The sequence below is a fragment of the Bos taurus genome, chromosome 19 (assembly GCF_002263795.3).
Source record: "Bos taurus isolate L1 Dominette 01449 registration number 42190680 breed Hereford chromosome 19, ARS-UCD2.0, whole genome shotgun sequence".
NCBI lineage: Eukaryota > Metazoa > Chordata > Mammalia > Artiodactyla > Bovidae > Bos > Bos taurus.
Genome location: NC_037346.1, coordinates 36,117,611 through 36,135,055, shown reverse-complemented (window position 1 = coordinate 36,135,055; position 17,445 = coordinate 36,117,611). Strand labels below are relative to the sequence as shown.

The 17,445-nt window shown below is 56.7% G+C and overlaps 1 protein-coding gene across 20 annotated transcripts in view; it reads left to right on the top strand.

Annotated features, from left to right (window-relative positions):
* Positions 1-17,445, top strand: part of CACNA1G (calcium voltage-gated channel subunit alpha1 G) — a 62,394-nt gene that overhangs the window by 29,739 nt on the left and 15,210 nt on the right. For 6 of the 20 annotated variants that reach the window (NM_001193140.3, XM_015458771.3, XM_024979634.2 and 3 more), the window contains 16 exons: positions 569-754; positions 853-967; positions 1,048-1,203; positions 3,991-4,059; positions 5,503-5,587; positions 5,670-5,863; positions 6,731-7,162; positions 7,887-7,987; positions 8,187-8,310; positions 10,032-10,100; positions 10,253-10,437; positions 11,198-11,324; positions 12,787-12,912; positions 13,463-13,552; positions 14,349-14,541; positions 16,310-16,363. In NM_001193140.3, coding sequence (NP_001180069.2) covers positions 569-754; positions 853-967; positions 1,048-1,203; positions 3,991-4,059; positions 5,503-5,587; positions 5,670-5,863; positions 6,731-7,162; positions 7,887-7,987; positions 8,187-8,310; positions 10,032-10,100; positions 10,253-10,437; positions 11,198-11,324; positions 12,787-12,912; positions 13,463-13,552; positions 14,349-14,541; positions 16,310-16,363 — 2,306 coding nt within the window. Of the gene's footprint in view, positions 1-568; positions 755-852; positions 968-1,047; positions 1,204-3,990; positions 4,060-5,502; positions 5,588-5,669; positions 5,864-6,730; positions 7,163-7,886; positions 7,988-8,186; positions 8,311-10,031; positions 10,101-10,252; positions 10,438-11,197; positions 11,325-12,786; positions 12,913-13,462; positions 13,553-14,348; positions 14,563-16,309; positions 16,364-17,445 lie in introns of all 20 variants that reach the window. The other 14 variants (XM_059877742.1, XM_059877735.1, XM_005220501.5 and 11 more) reach the window with 5 other exon arrangements.

Below are 17,445 nucleotides of genomic sequence, written 5' to 3'. Positions count from 1 at the left end.
CCAGGCTCCTCTGAAATCTCTGCTCTCATTTCCACTCCTTGTCCTTGACCCCATGCAGGTCTGGGGTGGGCAAAGACTAGGGAGTTGGCTTTGGAGAAGAGTTGGAGGAGGTGTAAGACCCAGCCAGCTGTCCCTGCTTACAAAGTGCTTGGAGACGGTCACACTCGCTGGCAACTTGCTTTAGGGTTTCCAAGACCTTGGGAAAGTGTTCCCCCCGCCACCGCCTCAGGCCCTGGGCCAGAAGAGCTGCTTTATTGATTTTTGGAATTGGCTTTAGATTTCATTAGAAGAGAACAAAGCAAACATTCCATAACTTGAGGCTGTTGCTTTGGCTGATGGAGGGAGAGGACTGGCCCAGAGGGGAGAGTGGGGAGGGAGGGAGCTGTCACCCTGACCCTTGCCTCTTGGAGCTCCTGCCTAGAGACCCAAGTTTCCCTCAGAGCCCACTTTCTCAGTGCTGGCCAGGCCAGACCCTCAGGTGCTGCTGGTGGGTGGGGTAGGGGGAAGGTGAGCATGCAGAGGCCTCAGGTTCGGGCTCTGGCTCTGCCCCCACCCTCCCCCCTTGCAGCGTGTGGGAGATCGTGGGCCAGCAGGGGGGCGGCCTGTCGGTGCTGCGGACCTTCCGCCTGATGCGGGTGCTGAAGCTGGTGCGCTTCTTGCCGGCGCTGCAGCGGCAGCTCGTGGTGCTCATGAAGACCATGGACAACGTGGCCACCTTCTGCATGCTGCTCATGCTCTTCATCTTCATCTTCAGGTGAGGGCAGGCGCGGCATCCATGCCAGCGGGATGAGGGCCTGAGGGGCAGGGGTTTTTGGGGCCCTGACCCCCATCTCGCGGCTCCTGTGTCTTCAGCATCCTGGGTATGCATCTCTTCGGCTGCAAATTTGCATCTGAGCGGGATGGGGACACGTTGCCGGACCGGAAGAATTTTGACTCCCTGCTCTGGGCCATCGTCACTGTCTTTCAGGTGCAAGGGCAACAGGAGAGGGTGGGCAGGGTGGTGGGGGTGCCCCGGTAAAGGCCCTGACTCCCTTCCTCGGCCCACAGATCCTGACTCAGGAGGACTGGAACAAGGTGCTCTACAACGGAATGGCCTCCACGTCATCCTGGGCTGCCCTTTACTTCATCGCCCTCATGACCTTCGGCAACTATGTGCTCTTCAACCTGCTCGTTGCCATTCTGGTGGAGGGCTTCCAAACGGAGGTAACCCCCTGCCTGCAGCAGTCCACTTCCAGGAGGAATTGGCTGCATTGCTGGAGTGGTGGTGTCCTGGGAGGTTCTGCCCGAAGTGCCCTTCAGACAAGGCTGGGGGACTAGGACTGGGAGGTTCTGAGTTTCGGGCAGCCCCTTGGCACTCGAGAGACAGGGTGGCTGTTGGGGGAAGTATCCCTGGATCCAAGGTGAGCTACTGAGTGGGCTTCCCCAACAAAGTCGGCTAGACTCTACCCCAGGGAGCTGGACAAGATGAGTGTTGGCACACGGACAGCTGGATCCCTGAGCACAGGTGTGCCTGGGGACATCTGGAAGGAACCCATCTGAGTTGAGGGGTGGGGGAAGTTTGCATGCAAATCACCTGGGCTTTGGCTGAGCTGGTGAAGATGGCACCAGCACCCGGGCAGAACTGAGCTGCCTTGGCTGAGAAATGAGCCCAATTAGCTGCGGGCACAGCAGAGATGAGCGTCCTATTTCCAGCCCAGGCTCCATCACTTTCGTCATAGGCAGCATCGTCAATTAATATTGATTTACATTGATCCCACCCTCGCCCTGCCAGGACGCAGTCCCTGCCTGAAGGGCTGCGTACCATTCTGCTCCCTCAGCTCAGCCGCTCTTCCTACCGGAGCCCCAGGCCCAGCCCAGCTTCCTAGCACCTAGCACAGGGCAGGTCGACTCAACCTAGAAATGCTCCAGGTTGGGTGTGGAGAAGCTCTTGGTCCATTTCTCTCCGGGTGACCCGGATGGAAGCTCCCGCTGCGGCCTGGTCTATAAATATCCAGCACACGGTGGAAAAACAAAAGTCTATTTTCTGACTCCTTCCCAGGCTTGCGAGGGAGGGCTGTTCCCTGTGGGCTGGGCTGGATGGTAGGTGCGGGTCTGCCTCTCCCACGCCGGCCTCCTCCCATTGAAGTTCCATAGTTAACCATTGTTGCATTTCCTCCCCACCTTTGGTGATGCCTGGGCCTCTTGATGGGAGGGAGGGACATTGGTACTCTCCCTTGGATGGGACCTTTATTAACCCTCTGTGGCCTAAAGGGTTAAGGAGGTCAGTGTGTTCCATGAGTCAAGAGACTCATGGAGACCCACCGCTTGGCCACTGCTTTTGGCCTGTGGGTGGAGGAGCTGAGTGGGGACAGTGGTCCTTCAGCCTCTTCCAAACCACAGCTCCTGAGAGCTAAGATTCCCGCAGAAAAATTCCTGTGGAACTCTGTGGAAATGGAAAACATCCCAAGCCTATTTCCCTCCTTCAAGTGGCCATTCAGCCGGCTTGGCAGTCCTGGAGATGCCTGGTACAGGCACCCCTCCCCATCCCTAGTCCTTCCAGCAGACACCTTGTTAAACTGAGAGCTGCTGAACTGGCCTGGTTGCTAGGCAGCAACAAAGTCTGCGTGTGGGAATGGAGGGCAGTCTGGCCTTTGGGCCTGGCCTAGTCACTCTGGCCCTCCTGGGGGCTTGTGTCTGTCCCAGCGTGAGGGTTTCCCCAGGGTCTGGGGCCGCACCCTCCTCAACAAGTGCCTAGGAGAGGGTCTCACTCAGGGTATGATGCTTTGGGTCTGGGGTGGGATGGAGAAAGGATTTCAAGATCAACCTCTTCATGGGGGTGGGCAGCAGCATGGCCCTGAAATGCCCATGTGAGGAGCTAGATCAGCTACTCACTATCTATCCTATAAACCCCTGGGTCAGTGCGGAGGTTGGTCACTCAATGCCAGTGACCTGGACACCTGCAGAAGCACCTGCCCTCAACTGCATGGAATTTTCAGAGGCACACTTGTGGCTCTGAGGGAGCCCCAAAATCTGGCAGAATAGGTTGGCTTTTGCTATTGTGATGATCTGCTTATTTTACAAACGAGGCAACCTACCTCAGTGGAAGCAGTGGCCACCCGCATTTTGTTGGCCGTCATCAGCAAGAGACCTCAAGGGTCACCCCTTGCTGGGCTGGCCACCCTGCCAAGATGTAGGAGAAAGTAGCCTAGGAGTCTGGGCCAGCTGGGTTGTTGACTTCCCAACTTGCAGGGGGCAGTGCCCTGAATCCCTGAGCATTTATCATCTGCACACTTAATTGAATGAACAGACAGCAGGCCCTGTGTGAGGCCATTAATTGATATCAAACAACCTCGTAGTCATCACCCTAGTGCTATTTGTCACATCCCATCCCAGTAGGAGCATGCTGATGTGGAAGGCAGAGTTAGGAGTTAGGAGGCCTGTTCTTGTGCCTGGTCTTTGGTCTCCTCCCCGCTCTGTGACTTCCATCCACTCCTCCTTCCCACCCTCCATGCCTGCTGCTTCAGAGCCAGTGAGAGGTGAGCTAGAGACCCAAGTACGAAGCCCAGACGCATCTCTTATTCTCTGTATCACCTGGGGCAGTTTTTTTTTTACTTCAAACCTCAGATGCTTCCTGTAAGATGGTGCTAGCTGTACCTCCTTCTCACCTGGGTAAGCTAGTGTTAATGAAGCAGTTTCGTGATGCCTGGCACACCCCCAGTGAATGGTAGCTGTTATTATTAGGATTACTGGGGGCTCAGTCTCCTTCCCTTTCCCTGTTCCCACCTCTGTGGCCTCTGCCCTCACCCTTCAGATTCATTCTGGCTCCAGGGCCTGTGGTTGAATTCTGGAAGGCCCTTCTGTCCCCTTTCTTCTCCTCTCTTGCCCCATGTCTCATTCCCCCACTGCTGGGTTTGCACCCATCCGTTTCTTCCTCCTCTTTCAACATTGCTGCTGTTTGAAAGCCGGGCGCCTGTGACCAGTGCCCATCCCCTGCCTCCCCTCTCCCTGTAGGAAATCAGCAAACGGGAAGATGCGAGTGGACAGTTAAGCTGTATTCAGCTGCCTGTCGACTCCCAGGGGGTAGGTATGCGATCATGAGTCAGCATGCCCCCGGTGCCCCGTGCCCCCCACTCTGCCTCCGTGTCTTGCTTGTGTTCACGCTCAGCTGCTGTGCAACCTGTGGTGGCTGTGGTGGTCCTCGGTGTTGTGAGGTTTGCTTTGATTTTAAGTCCCTTCCCCCTTGAGGACACTGAGGGGAGGGCCTCCTTGCCTCTGCCCTGTTCACCAGCAAAGGGCACAGTCCATCCCGTCAGACCAGGGGATGGCAAGAGAAGGAAGGGACTTAGAATCCTCTGTGTGCACGTGTGTGGTGCACCACGTGTGGCACCTCTGCTGCGGTCCCCGAAGAGTCTGAGTCGTTGGGCCTCGGTGGGGTCTGGATCTCTGCCGTAGACCGAGCGCCCCCATCTCTCTCCTCCTCCTTGCCTTAAGCTCCTGTTGGAGACCCCGCAAGTTGCCTCATCTTAGGAGAAGTCTTTGAAGGATGTGGGGGTGGGGGTGCCTCTTGCCAGAATGTACCAGAATTTTCAATCGACTTCTGTGTCTCTGGCCCCTTGGCCACACAGGAGGTCCAGCAGGTGCTCAGGGGCACACTTCTCCTCTGGCCCCACACTGAGCCTGTGCCCTGTTGTCTCCTGCACTGGCACCAGAATTTGGGGCAAAGCCAGGGTTCCCATGGGACTCCATGGTACTGTGCATGCTGAGCAGCCCCCTGGAGATCCCACTTGATAATTAAAGGCCTCGTTAGGGATGTAAACTGAGTTAATGAAAATGATCCCCTGAGATGCCAATTACGCAATATTTATGTCCTTATCAAAAGTAGCAATCAAGTATTTCTTAATAACTTCTTAAGGAGAAGTGTGTAATTACTGGGGAACCTACTGACCTGCTAAGGAGGAAGAAAAAAACTGTCCCAGAGACAGGGAGAGAGGTAAAAATGGGGCCAGGGTAGGAGGTGGGTCTTTGGGAAGAGGGAGGAAAGAAGTAAGAGACCATCCCTTGGGCTGAACGGCTCTGTCTGGGGTCCTTCGATTTCTCTCTGGGGTCCTCGGGTCTGAGGCTCAGGGGAGGGCAGTCATGGAGGGAAATCAGAGGGCACAAGTGGCCTTTGGAATTGAGGCTCTCGTGACCACTTCACTCAGGCCCCCAGCTCCCTCTGACCTGTGCCACCCACCCGCTGGACTATCCCCTGTCTCCTCAGCCCTTCTTGAGCCAGTCTGAGCCAGGAAAGTTGTGCTGTGGGTTCTGGAGAAAGTCCCACCTTCTCTGAGGTGACAGAGGCCCTTGGGAGGCCTAGGCCCCAAGCCTGGGTGGTTTGGTCTGAGCCAGTGCATGCCTCGTGCCGTGGTGGCTGGTTCCTTGTGGCCTCTATGTGGTGTGTGTGTGAAGACAGGGAGACTTTGGTCCATCCCACTAACCCCTGCCAGGTCAGGTTCCTAATAGCCCGCTGTTCTCCCACCCCAGGGAGATGCCACCAAGTCAGAGTCGGAACCTGATTTCTTCTCGCCCAGCCTGGATGGTGATGGGGACAGGAAGAAGCGCTTGGCCTGTGAGTATCTCTCTGTAGGTACAGGCCCTGGTTCTTGGCCACCCTTGAGTGGACTCAGGGTCTCGCCCTCTCTCCCCTGCAGTGGTGTCTCTGGGAGAGCACCCGGAGCTGCGGAGGAGCTTGTTACCACCGCTCATCATCCACACGGCTGCCACTCCCATGTCATTGCCCAAAAGCTCCAGCAGCGGCCTGGCCGAGGTTCTGGGCCCCCCCTCCCGCCGCACCAGCAGCAGTGGGTCGGCTGAGCCAGGAGCACCTCACGAGATGAAGTCACCGGTAGGGGGTGCAGTGGGAGTTGTACAGGGGTCAGGAGGGAAAAGAGGTGCAACTGGCGGGCCCAAGGGGACAGCCTCTGAACCACGGGCTAGACAAGGCCCGGGGTGTTAGTAGGGCTGGTCATCTAGGCAGACACCAGAGCCCTGACCTTGAGGACCAAAGAGCAGTGTTCTAGTTCTACTTCTTCTGTTCCCCAAGTGTCCTTGGGGATAAGACTCAATCTCTGAGACTGCTCTGTAAAATGGGAGGTCCTTACCTCTTTGAGTCCATAGGGTCACAAATAGCCGGACACGATTGAAGCAACTTAGCATAGCGTAGCATAGCATACCTCCTTAAGACCGCATCTTAATCACCGCAAACCCCATCCGGATACTGATTCTGTGCCAGACACGTTGTAGACATTGCTTATAAGTGTCCTATTAATAAAGGCATGTAATCCTCACAGCAACTCTCTGGTGGGTACCAATATTATCCCCATTTTACAGATGGGGACCTGAGTCTCAGATTACCAGGGTGAGCTATGGGAAGCTCCATGCTGAACAGGTGACGGAGCCAGCATTTTAGTCCAGGCAGTTGGTGTCAGGGCCCATGCTGTCACTGTGATTTTATACTGCCACTCAACCAAACGAGGAATAGGTGCTAAGGTCATATCTCTTTTACAGGTGAGCAACTGAGGCACAGAGAGGTTTAGTGACTTGCCTAAGGTCACACAGCTGGTGTGAATCCCGGCATCCAGGTCTAGGGCCCCTGCTCACACTCCTATAGCGATGTGATGCCAGGAGACTCACGGGAGCCAGGGTGAATGTGAGGGGGTGTGGGGCCATGAAGCTGTGGCTCAGACCAATCTCTCCCCTGTTCACTCCTCAGCCAAGTGTCCGCAGTTCCCCCCACAGCCCCTGGAGTGCAGCAAGCAGCTGGACGAGCAGGCGCTCCAGCAGGAACAGCCTGGGCCGTGCCCCCAGCCTGAAGCGAAGGAGCCCAAGTGGGGAGCGGAGGTCCTTGTTGTCGGGTGAGGGCCGGGAGAGCCAGGATGAGGAGGAGAGCTCGGAAGAGGAGCGCACTAGCCCAGCGGGCAGTGACCGCCACCACAGGGGCTCCCTGGAGAGGGAAGCTAAGAGCTCCTTTGACCTACCGGACACACTGCAGGTTCCCGGGCTGTACCGCACAGCCAGCGGCCGCAGCTCAGCCTCTGAGCACCAGGACTGCAATGGCAATTCGGCCGTGGGACGCCTGAGTCAGGCTGTGCGGCCCGATGACCCCCCGTTGGATGGAGACGATGGTGATGACGAGGGCAACTTGGTGAGGCCCCTGTGGGCACAGTGACCTCTCACCCCTGACTTTGAGTGAGGGGAGCTGTGCCTGACCTGGTGCAGGACTGGACAGCTGCCTCCCAGTTGTTTGGAATTCAGGCAGTTACCATCATGCTCAAGGGATCTCAAGGGGTATCAGCCCTGAAGCCAAGGTCCAAACAGTCCCTTTGTCCCTCCGCCCACCCCCACCAAGCCCCAGAGCCTCATCATGCCTGGGGCTGCAGCTCTGCATCCTTGTTGGATAAGAATGACTTCAGGCAGATGTGTATGAATCTTTCATGGCCCTCCCCCGTGACTCAGAAAGACCCATCACTCATCTCTCCAAACTGATGCCCTCCTCTGTCCCCCTCTGTTGTATCGACCTCATCACAAGCCTTGATTTCACTCTACTTTTACCCATTCACCTTTCCCCAGCCGTCTCACCACCATCTTTAGCCCTGGGGACGGGGCTCAGGGACCTGGGACCTCAGGGTTAGCACATGAGAAGGGGCGGGTGTCTCCTCATCCCAGGTGTGTCTTTGAACAGACAGCTGTGATGGGGACGGTGTTTGATCATTCCAAGCCCAGTGGGGAGGGAAGGAGGGAAGGCAGGCAGGGGGCCGGGCTGGAGTGGAGAGAGTAGGCTAGGAGTGAGGGCCACGGAGCTACTGAGGAGTGAGGGCTCAGGACCTGGGAGACCTGGCCCCGCTCACTCCCCGGCCATCCTTCTACAGAGCAAAGCAGAACGGCTGAGGGCGTGGATCCGAACCCGGCTCCCTGTCTGCTGCCTGGAGCGAGACTCTTGGTCTGCCTACATCTTCCCTCCTCAGTCAAGGTCAGCACCCCAACCTCTCCTTCTCATGGGTAATTCTCCTGTGACTCCATCCCAGGGATGCTAGAAGTGTCCCTTGACATGGGGGTGGGTGAGAGCAGGGCCTCAGGCCGGGAGGGCCCAGGATGGGTAGGGGTGGGCAGTGCTGCTCACCGCCATCCCGCCTTACCCCAACTCAGCCTTTGCCTCTGTCTTGGAGCAGGTTCCGCCTCCTGTGTCACCGAATCATCACCCACAAGATGTTTGACCACGTGGTCCTCGTCATCATCTTCCTGAACTGTATCACCATCGCCATGGAGCGCCCCAAGATCGACCCCCACAGCGCTGTGAGTCACTGGGGCTGGCGGCAGTTGCTGAGTGCCTGCTTGGTGCCCTGCCCTCCCGGGTTAGAGGATTTGTACCCATGCAGTGAGCCAGGCAGGCAGGGAGGCCCAGAGAGACGCGGAAGCAAGGAGCCAGGAATCTCCCCGATTCTGACCCTTGCAACTGGCACCCCGGGATGCCTCCTATATCCTCACCTGTTTCCCTTCTGTGAAAAAGCAGCCGGCTGCCGGGCTTGCTCCTAGCCTGGGCAAAAGGAAGCTTTGCTGCCCCTGGCAGTTTGCAGTGGTGCCTTCCTGTGCGCCAGGGCTTGTGAGGCCTGTATGTGAGTCAGTGAGTATTGCAGGGATGCCAACAGTGAGCCTGGCCCTAGCTGGTCTGAGTGGTCAAGGGTCTCCTTCTCACCGGGACCTGTGCACTGATGCGGAGGCACCCTGCCCAGCTCGCCCCATGGGTGATGCCCCAGAGGGGAGGGAAGCTGTTCTTTGCTCCTCTGGGTCTTGCCAGGTTACAAACAAGTAGCATTTTAGGGGCCTTCGGGGGAGCATTGGTCACTTATGCTTGGCTTTGAACCTGCCATCCTCCTCAGGAGAGGAAAGGCCATGGGTCAGAGTGTGTGGACGCACTCCTTCAGGCCTGGCTTCTTTGGGATGGGCCCGGCCAGTCCTGGGAGCTCTCTCCCCAGGCTGGCATCACAGCCTGTCCCCTCCAGCAATGATCTGAGGCCTAGAAAGGTGGGGGGCTCTGTTTCCCGCCCATGACATCTTGCACCACCAACTTGGAGGCAGACCCTGTTCTCGTTGCTGCCTCCCACACCATTGTTCAGATTTCAATGTTATAGAGCTTCTGTTTCCCATTAGGGTGGGCTCCAGCCAGGTCGGTGGGAAGGGGTGGTGGTGGCGGAGGGAAATGGGCAGTGGAGGGGCCAGCCTGGGAACAGGTGAGAGCCTGTATGCATGCAGTAAGGGTGGCCAGCCACACCGGTCTGCCTCCTGCCTCAGAGCTCGCCGTGGCCAGGTCTCTCCCCCACCGTCCCTCTCAGCCCCTCCATCTCCAGCTCTATCACGTGCTTCTCCCTCTCCCCCGTTTCCCTGTTTCTCACTCCCTCTGACACACTTTACCCGCTGCCTCTCCAGCTCTCTACACCCCTCTCTTGGCCATACAATGATGGAATCAGCTCACAGATATCAGGGGATTGGGCCGCCTTCTTTCCTGCCCGGCCTCACGCTATGCTTGGCATAAATATGGTGCCTGGGGATGCACAGCCTGTACTCAGGCCCCCATCTTGCCCTGCGGCTCGATTTCTGGGGCACACAGCAGGAGAGCAAGTACGTGGAGCAGGGACGAGTAGGATGGAGCATCGAGAGATCAAGCTAAATGCTGCTCCAGTTTTAAGAAAGGAATCAGTGAATAGGGCCTGAGCTCTGGGGCTCAGATGACAGCTCTGTGGTGGGAATCACTTTCCCTCAAGGCAACTCCAGGAGGTAGGGGGCAGGAGTGGGATTGTGCTCAGAGCTCTGAGCGAGTCAAGGGGCTTGACGCTGGCTCCGTGTGTGTGTGTGTGTGTGTGTGTGTTTGAGGGACCATGGGAGAGCAGGGAGGAGATTGCATGTTGAGGAGAGTGGGTGGTTGTTCCTAGTTAAACACTGAAGGCAGTTCCTGGTTTCTGCGCGCAGAGCAGACCTGGTGGGTCCCGGTGGCAATACCTGCCTGCTCTCTTTTACAGGAACGAATTTTCCTGACCCTCTCCAATTACATCTTCACCGCAGTCTTTCTGGCTGAGATGACAGTGAAGGTGATGGGGAGGGGACGGTCAGCATTGGATGGGAGCCATCTGGTTCCCGGCTGTGGGGGGGAGGGCAGGGGAGAGGCTGGGCCACAGAGCGGGCAGGGCTGAGGACTGGCTGCAGGGAGGAGGCAGTGTTGGTGACACAGGGGCATCCCCAGGTGGTGGCGCTGGGCTGGTGTTTTGGGGAGCAGGCCTACCTGCGTAGCAGCTGGAACGTGCTGGACGGGCTGCTGGTGCTCATCTCCATCATCGACATCCTGGTGTCCATGGTCTCCGACAGCGGCACCAAGATCCTGGGCATGCTGAGGGTACTGCGGCTGCTGCGGACCCTGCGCCCGCTCAGGTGCAGGCACACCCTGACGGCCAGCGCCCCATCTGCCCCTGCCTCCGGCCTGTGACTCCACTGCGACCCCTGCCTCCCGCCCCCGGCATCACTTCTCACTTGGTTTAGCCATGGCCCCGGTGTTCTCCCTCCACAGGCACCTCCCTCAGGGACCCCCTCACATGACACCCTCCAACAGGGCACGCCGTACAAGGGCCCATATGGCATGAGGGCCGTACAGGACCCTCATGCCCTTCAGCTGCAGCTCTCCCTGTGTGGAACCCTCAGGGGCAAAACTTGAGTCTCCCTGTGAAGTGACAGACTATTTCCTGCTTCCCCGCTTTCTCCCCCATCCCGGGGACTACCCACCAGGAAACACTTCTAGCAATGGATCTGCACTGTTAGGAGACCCTCCCCAATCAGACAGTCACCCTGAACCCCAACTGAGAGTCAGAAATTTCCATGGGTGGGGACATGGATGAGGCAGATGTTGACTGACCAGTGAGGTTTTCCTGACTGTGATAATCCGTCTCCCTGCCTGCCTTCTACATGCTCCACACAATTCTGCATCCCTGGGTTGAGTCACCACCCAAACCCCATCCTAGAGGTCTAGGTGTGGGGGTGGGTGGGGGTCTCTGCACAGTGAGCCCAGAAAGCCAACCTCTTCCCTCCACTAGAGCCCAGGATGGGGACCAGTGAGCCAAGATGGGAGGGGGTGGCAAGCAGGGCAAGGGAATGTCTGAGCCGGGAACCCCTCTTACCCGCCTCCCTTTCTCCCCAGGGTAATCAGCCGGGCACAGGGGCTGAAGCTGGTGGTGGAAACGCTGATGTCCTCGCTGAAGCCCATTGGCAACATTGTGGTCATCTGTTGTGCCTTCTTCATCATATTTGGCATCCTAGGGGTGCAGGTTTGTGGGGGTCCAGGGCCAGCTATCAGCAGAAACCTGAGGAGTGGCCTTCCTCTTGGCCTGGATGCTGTGGCTCCAGGAGCTGCTGCCACCTTTACCCTAGAAAAGCCTTGAAGCCAAAGGCCCTCAGGCTCCTTCGCCTCCTGGGCATTTTGCAGAAAACTGGGAGCCTGGCAGAGGCCCGCAAGGGGAGAGGGCCTCGAGGGGCTTCTGACCAGTGCCGCATAGGCTGCCGTTCTGCCCTCTCATGCACTGCTCTGAGTGCAGACGCTGACCTTGGCCTGCAGTCTGCTCAGGGGTCCCCTCCCTTCCTTCCCTACTGGAGCCAGTAGGCTGCAGGCCAGGCCTGGGGATCCAGGGCCCAGACAGCTGGGCCAGGTTAGCAGTGAGCTGGCAGGCAGGCGGGTGCAGACCCCAGACGACGCAGTAAGTGGGGGCTGCTGGGGAAACTTGGCCTCTGGCCCAGGGAGGGAACTTGGCTTTGGAGGAAAAAGAAAGGGAGCTGCCTACAGGATTTAGCAGGCACCTCCGGGAGCCAGGGGAGCCCGTTCATCTCTCTCCTCCAGATTACCCCTCCTCGCTCCAGGCTCCAGACATTTCAGCTATAGCATAGACGGCTGGCTGTTGGGCCAGAGGGAGCTTCTGGTTGGCTGTCCCCCTCCCTGTTCCCTCCTTTGGCTTCCTGGGGTCTCCATTCTGCCTTGGGCAGGGGAGGTCTTCTTGGGTTTCCTCAAATTCTCTGGCTCCAGAGACCAGGCCAGAATACATTTGCTAAGACTGTGTGGTGCCTCTCTGCACAGGCGGTGCCCCTTCCACTTCTTACTTCGGGCCTACTTAGGCTCCCTGGTCCTCCTGTCCCTCAGTCCCTTCCCCACAGTCATAGCCTGGTCCGTTCTAGGGTGAGGGTGAGCTTTCCAGTCAGAAGGACCTGAGTTTGAGCCCCCTTTTCGCCACCTTCTGGTTGTATAAACTTAGTGAGTGGATTTGCATCTCCGAGCCTCAGTTTTCCTCATCTCGTGAGTGGAATCCATATACCTTGCCTGCCCCCACCATTAAACCAGATCTCTCGGCCCTCCTGCAGTGTGTCTGACTCAGTGGGTCTGGGGTGGTCCTGAGAATGTATTTCCAGCACGTTCCTGGATGATGCTGATGCTGCTGTCCAGGGACCCCACTTGGAGAATCACTGGCCTCCCCCTTCGCAGGAAATGAATGACTGTCCCCTCCTTTCACCCTTTCCCAGTCCCCTCCCCTAGGACCTTCCCTTCCTCTCCAGGGACTCTGCTCCGAGGAGCTGGAGGAAGGGATGCCTGCAGGGGAGTTCACTGTCCGTATGTCTCTGACTTGACCGAGCACCTGGCCCTCACCTAGGGTGTACCTGGAGCTCTTAGGCCCCAGGGCTGGTCTGGGCTTCCTGTGCTCACAGCTCACTTCTTTCTGTGTCTCTGGTTATGTGTGTGTTTAGCTCTTCAAAGGGAAGTTCTTTGTGTGCCAGGGCGAGGACACCAGGAACATCACGAACAAGTCTGACTGTGCTGAGGCCAGTTACCGGTGGGTCCGGCACAAATACAACTTTGACAACCTCGGCCAGGTGAGTCCCAGGCTCTAAGGTGGAGGTGGGAGAGGTGGCAGGAGTCTGGGGAGGATGCAAGTCCATGCTTAATGATGCATGCTGGGCAGTTGGCTCACCTGCTTCATCATGAGTGAATGGGTCCTAGCGGGCTCTCCGTGCAGTGAGATGATGTATTTCTTTAGCACGGTACAAGATGCAGGTGTATTGTCAAGGTGATTCTTTTTCTCATTCCACATTCATAGAAACAGAAGCATAGAAAATGAAATAGCTCGCTCAGTTTTGCTGGTTTATTTCCCTGCCCCACTCTGGTTTGGTTTCTGGATTTCCAGAACTCTGGGGCCCGTTGCTCTACCTGGCTGAGGTTTCTCCCATGGCTCTTCCGGCTTCATAGCAGCCATGGAGCCTTGGGACAGAGAACTCTCATGGAGCCTGGAGTGTGACTCCAGGCTAACCTCTGAAGGCCTAGGGTCCCCCAAGCTATCACCAGGAGGTGCTTTGGGGGTCACTGGTGGGTGTCTTGGCTATACACCCTAGGTTTCAAATGGTCCTTTCCTCCCCTTCCCCCCAGGCCCTAATGTCCCTGTTCGTGCTGGCCTCTAAGGATGGCTGGGTGGATATCATGTATGATGGGCTGGATGCTGTCGGCGTGGACCAGCAGGTAGGGCTGAGGTGGGCAGTTTCCATCTTTGAACTCAGGTCACTCACGATGGGTCAGCTCCAGGTGTGATGCGTGCAGGCAGCGGTTAGAAAGACAGCAAAGCAGGTTGGCAAAATGCCATCCAAGAGGCATTACGTCTTAATATCAGAGGCTGTAACTGGTGGCCTGAGGACAAATGTGGGCTTGCTTTATTGGCTTGCAACACATTTAAATTTTTAAATTAGTGATAAACAATTAAACAGCTTCCCTGGTAGCTTATATGGTGAAGGATCTGCCTGCCAGGCGGGAGGCCCAGGTTCATTCCCTAGGTTGGGAAGATCCCCTGGAGAATGGCATGGCAACCTACTCCAATATTCTTGCCTGGAGAATTCCATGGACAAAGGAACCTGGCGGGCTACAGTCCATGGAGTCAAAACAGTCAGACATGGCTGAGTGACTAACACTACCATTAAACAATTAAAAATTGACAAGTTTCACATGAAAAATCCAGATTTGGGTCTGCTCAAGTCCAAAGATCTGGAAACACTGGACTTGCATTCCCTAAGGGCAGGAGTCGACTGAAACAAAGAAGCAACTCCCCACCTTTTGGATAAAATATCCACTGTCTACTTGGCCACAGTCCCCAAACCTCTCTACCGGCTAACACCAAATGCATACCATTCATTGACATCCCCTGATGGATCTGTGTATAACTGAGTATGCAGGCCCTGTCTTAAGCAACCCAGGCTGGGGGGCAGCACCTGTGACAGTTACCCTCAGGCTAATATCTTCACTTGTCCTTCCTGCTCCCCACCAGCCCATCATGAACCACAACCCCTGGATGCTGCTGTACTTCATCTCGTTCCTGCTCATCGTGGCCTTCTTTGTCCTGAACATGTTCGTTGGTGTGGTGGTGGAGAACTTCCACAAGTGTCGGCAGCACCAGGAGGAAGAGGAGGCCCGGCGGCGGGAGGAGAAGCGTCTACGGAGACTGGAGAAAAAGAGAAGGAGTAAGGAGAAGCAGATGGCTGGTCGGTAGTCTTTCCACATCTCTCTGAGCCATACTTGGCCTTGGCCTTGCGACTGTCGGGGCCAGGGGCTGGGGCTGGGGCAGGGAGAAGATGCTCCCACCCCCTCCCCACCTCCTTCCCCGCGAGAGCATGCCAGCCTTTAGAGCCTGCATGAAGCAGACCAGTTCAGCCCTGTGGGGTAGGGGAGCTCCCCTCTGCGGGCCTCCCGGTCTCAGCATCATGCTCCCCAGATGATGCCAACGGGAGCTGATGCACAGTCCCTCCCAGCCTGACTCCGAGAGGAGCCTCATGGGGTGAAAACCCCGCTTCATTGCCCTGTGCCTGTATCCAGGGACCCTGACCTTGGCACTTGGCACCTTACCCACCCCACGGTTGGTGAGCAAACATCTTCAACCTGTGGCTGCCCAGTGTCTATAGCTGATGGGCAAGGCCTTGGCAGATCATGCAGATGGGCCATGGCGTGCAAACCTCAGACCGCTCCTTTCTCCCTGTTTCCAGCAAAACTCCCTGGCTTCCTGACTGTCATTTTTTTTTTTTTTTTTCGCTAAGCTGTTCAAAAATACCCACCCAGCTCAGGGAGGGTCTGAGGTCACAGGAACTCTAAACTCATGACACTCTGGCCTTAGACCCTTTAGCCCTTCATCTACGACCTCCAACACCTCTTGCCATTGACCGGGTGAGGCCCCTACCCCAGGCCTCCTCACACTCCTACTATGGGTGGCCAAGACTAAGCGAAAGACTGCAGATTCCCGGACACAAGGCGTGAGTGCGGGTCCTGTTGTGTCCCCGTGTGTCTCCAGGTGTGTCTGCACTCGAGTCGCCTCCCAATCTCAGGGCTCCTGCCTGTCTGTCTGGTGCTCAGCAATCAATCAGCGTAACCCTCTTTCAGTCGCCCACGTCTCTCCAAGTGTCTTTATGTGTGGGTTTTTCTAAGCTTTTGTGTGTCTGTCTCTGTTTCGTCTGCGGGTTTTCCCTCTTCTCTCCACCCTTTCACAAGCCGTCTTCCTTACGCTGATAAGATGTATGTGGTGCTCTGCGTTTTCCCTTTGGTTTGTTACAATGTGAGCACTATCAAGCAGGCGGAGGGCTGTGGTGCCCCAGCCCCTGGCTCTAGGGCATCTGGAGCCAGGGGAGGGCTGTTGGGGGCTGTGAAATGGAAGCGGGCGGGACAGAGCTGATGCGCCCTGTGAGAGGGGCTGCTCCAGGGTGAGGACTCTGACCTCTAGGCAGCAGCTCTGGGATAGGGGTCCCAACTTTGTTCCTGGTGGACGACTGAGGCTGAGCAGGTGCACTGCCCCCAGCAGCCATGCTCCCACCCCTGCTCCGTCTGCCCCTCCTTGCAGTCTGTCTTCTCGGCAGGACATCTGCAGATGGAACTCTTTTGGCAGGAGGTACCTGTGGCCCTGCCTGACCAGCTGGCTCCCTTTCTGGGGTCTGCAGCCTTCTCGGGTGCAGCTGAGGCCACAGCACGGGGAGTGGACATCTGTTCCGAGGACAGGCTTCCTCCTCTCCTCGTGCCTCCGACTCCCTGCCCCTGTGACCCTAATGAGCTGGCCAAATTGCTCAGCTTCTTCAAGTGCCCTGTGTCCGAGCTTGGGGCTGGTACTTAGGACCCGACACCCTTGCTCAGCATGCCCTATTCATAGGCAGAGTGAGGGTCACAGCCCAGGGGAAGCAAGCTGCCGAGGGGGCCCTGCCCAGCCCACCTGGTCCGGCCAGTGACCGATGTCGTGTTTCATTCTTTTAGATCTAATGCTGGACGATGTAATTGCTTCCGGCAGCTCAGCCAGCGCGGCGCCAGGTACTGCGTCTGGGGTTGTGGGTTCCAGGGTATGGCCCCGGGCGGTCAGGCCCACATCATGTGTGCGGGCATCCTCTTTGCTCCCTCTCCATGGCTCACTGATTCTGTCTTCTCAGGGTGAGGGGTTCTGGGTTCTGTGGTGTCCCGTAGGCCTGTGCTAGCCGGACAGGAGGTGAGGGCCTTATCACTCCCCTCCAGCCAACTTCTCTTGGTGGACCCTCCTTATCTGGCCAGCTTTTGAGGCCCTGCTCCCGGCCCTCTGCCACCTCTTCCCATTCCTGTTCCTCCTCCTGGGTCACACAGATAAATTATTAGAGCTGCAAATCTCTCCCGCCTCCCTTTGTCTGAACGGAAGACTTTGATCCAAGCAAGCAGGATGAGAGGAGCAGAGAGGGAAAGGATTTGTTTCAAAAATGTAACAATGAATAATTGAACAGACTCATTAATAGTTAAGTAATCACAGGGGCCACATCATTGCTACAAACAGCAGGAATTGGGACTGGAAGATCTGAGTTAGCCACAAGCTTCTCCCCCAAAAGCCAAAGATTTGGGAGTGAGTTGGGTCATTTTCTTTGAGAGCTGTGTCTCTGGGAGGACCCTCCTGGTTTTGCCTGCACCCTCCCCCACCACCCCCCACCAGTCCTCTGGCCCCTGCTCTCCCAACACGGCCTCCAGACAGTGGTTCAGAGGTTCTGAGAATCTGTGAAATGTTGTGGGGCCTCATTACAGCCTCCGATGTCTCCACCCCACGGTTCCCAACCTGATTGTCCCTAAGGGCCTCCCTTGTCATCTTCTACAACAGACCCCACAATGTAAAAGATTCTCTGAAGTTGAGAGCATGTCAGTAATGACTTTGTTTCACTGGTTTTCCTAATCAAAGACACATCTAATTGCTAATCAGGACTTATGAGCTGCAGAAGCTTTCACGTTGAACGATGGTAAAGACCATTTTGCCGTTAAATTAGTCCGTGGGGTCTTAGCACAGACGTGTGTATGATTGCATGTAAGCTTTTTAAAATATTGAAAAGAACCTCAGGACCCCCATGTGACTGCCTCCTCAGGCTGTTGAGGGCTTGGGACTC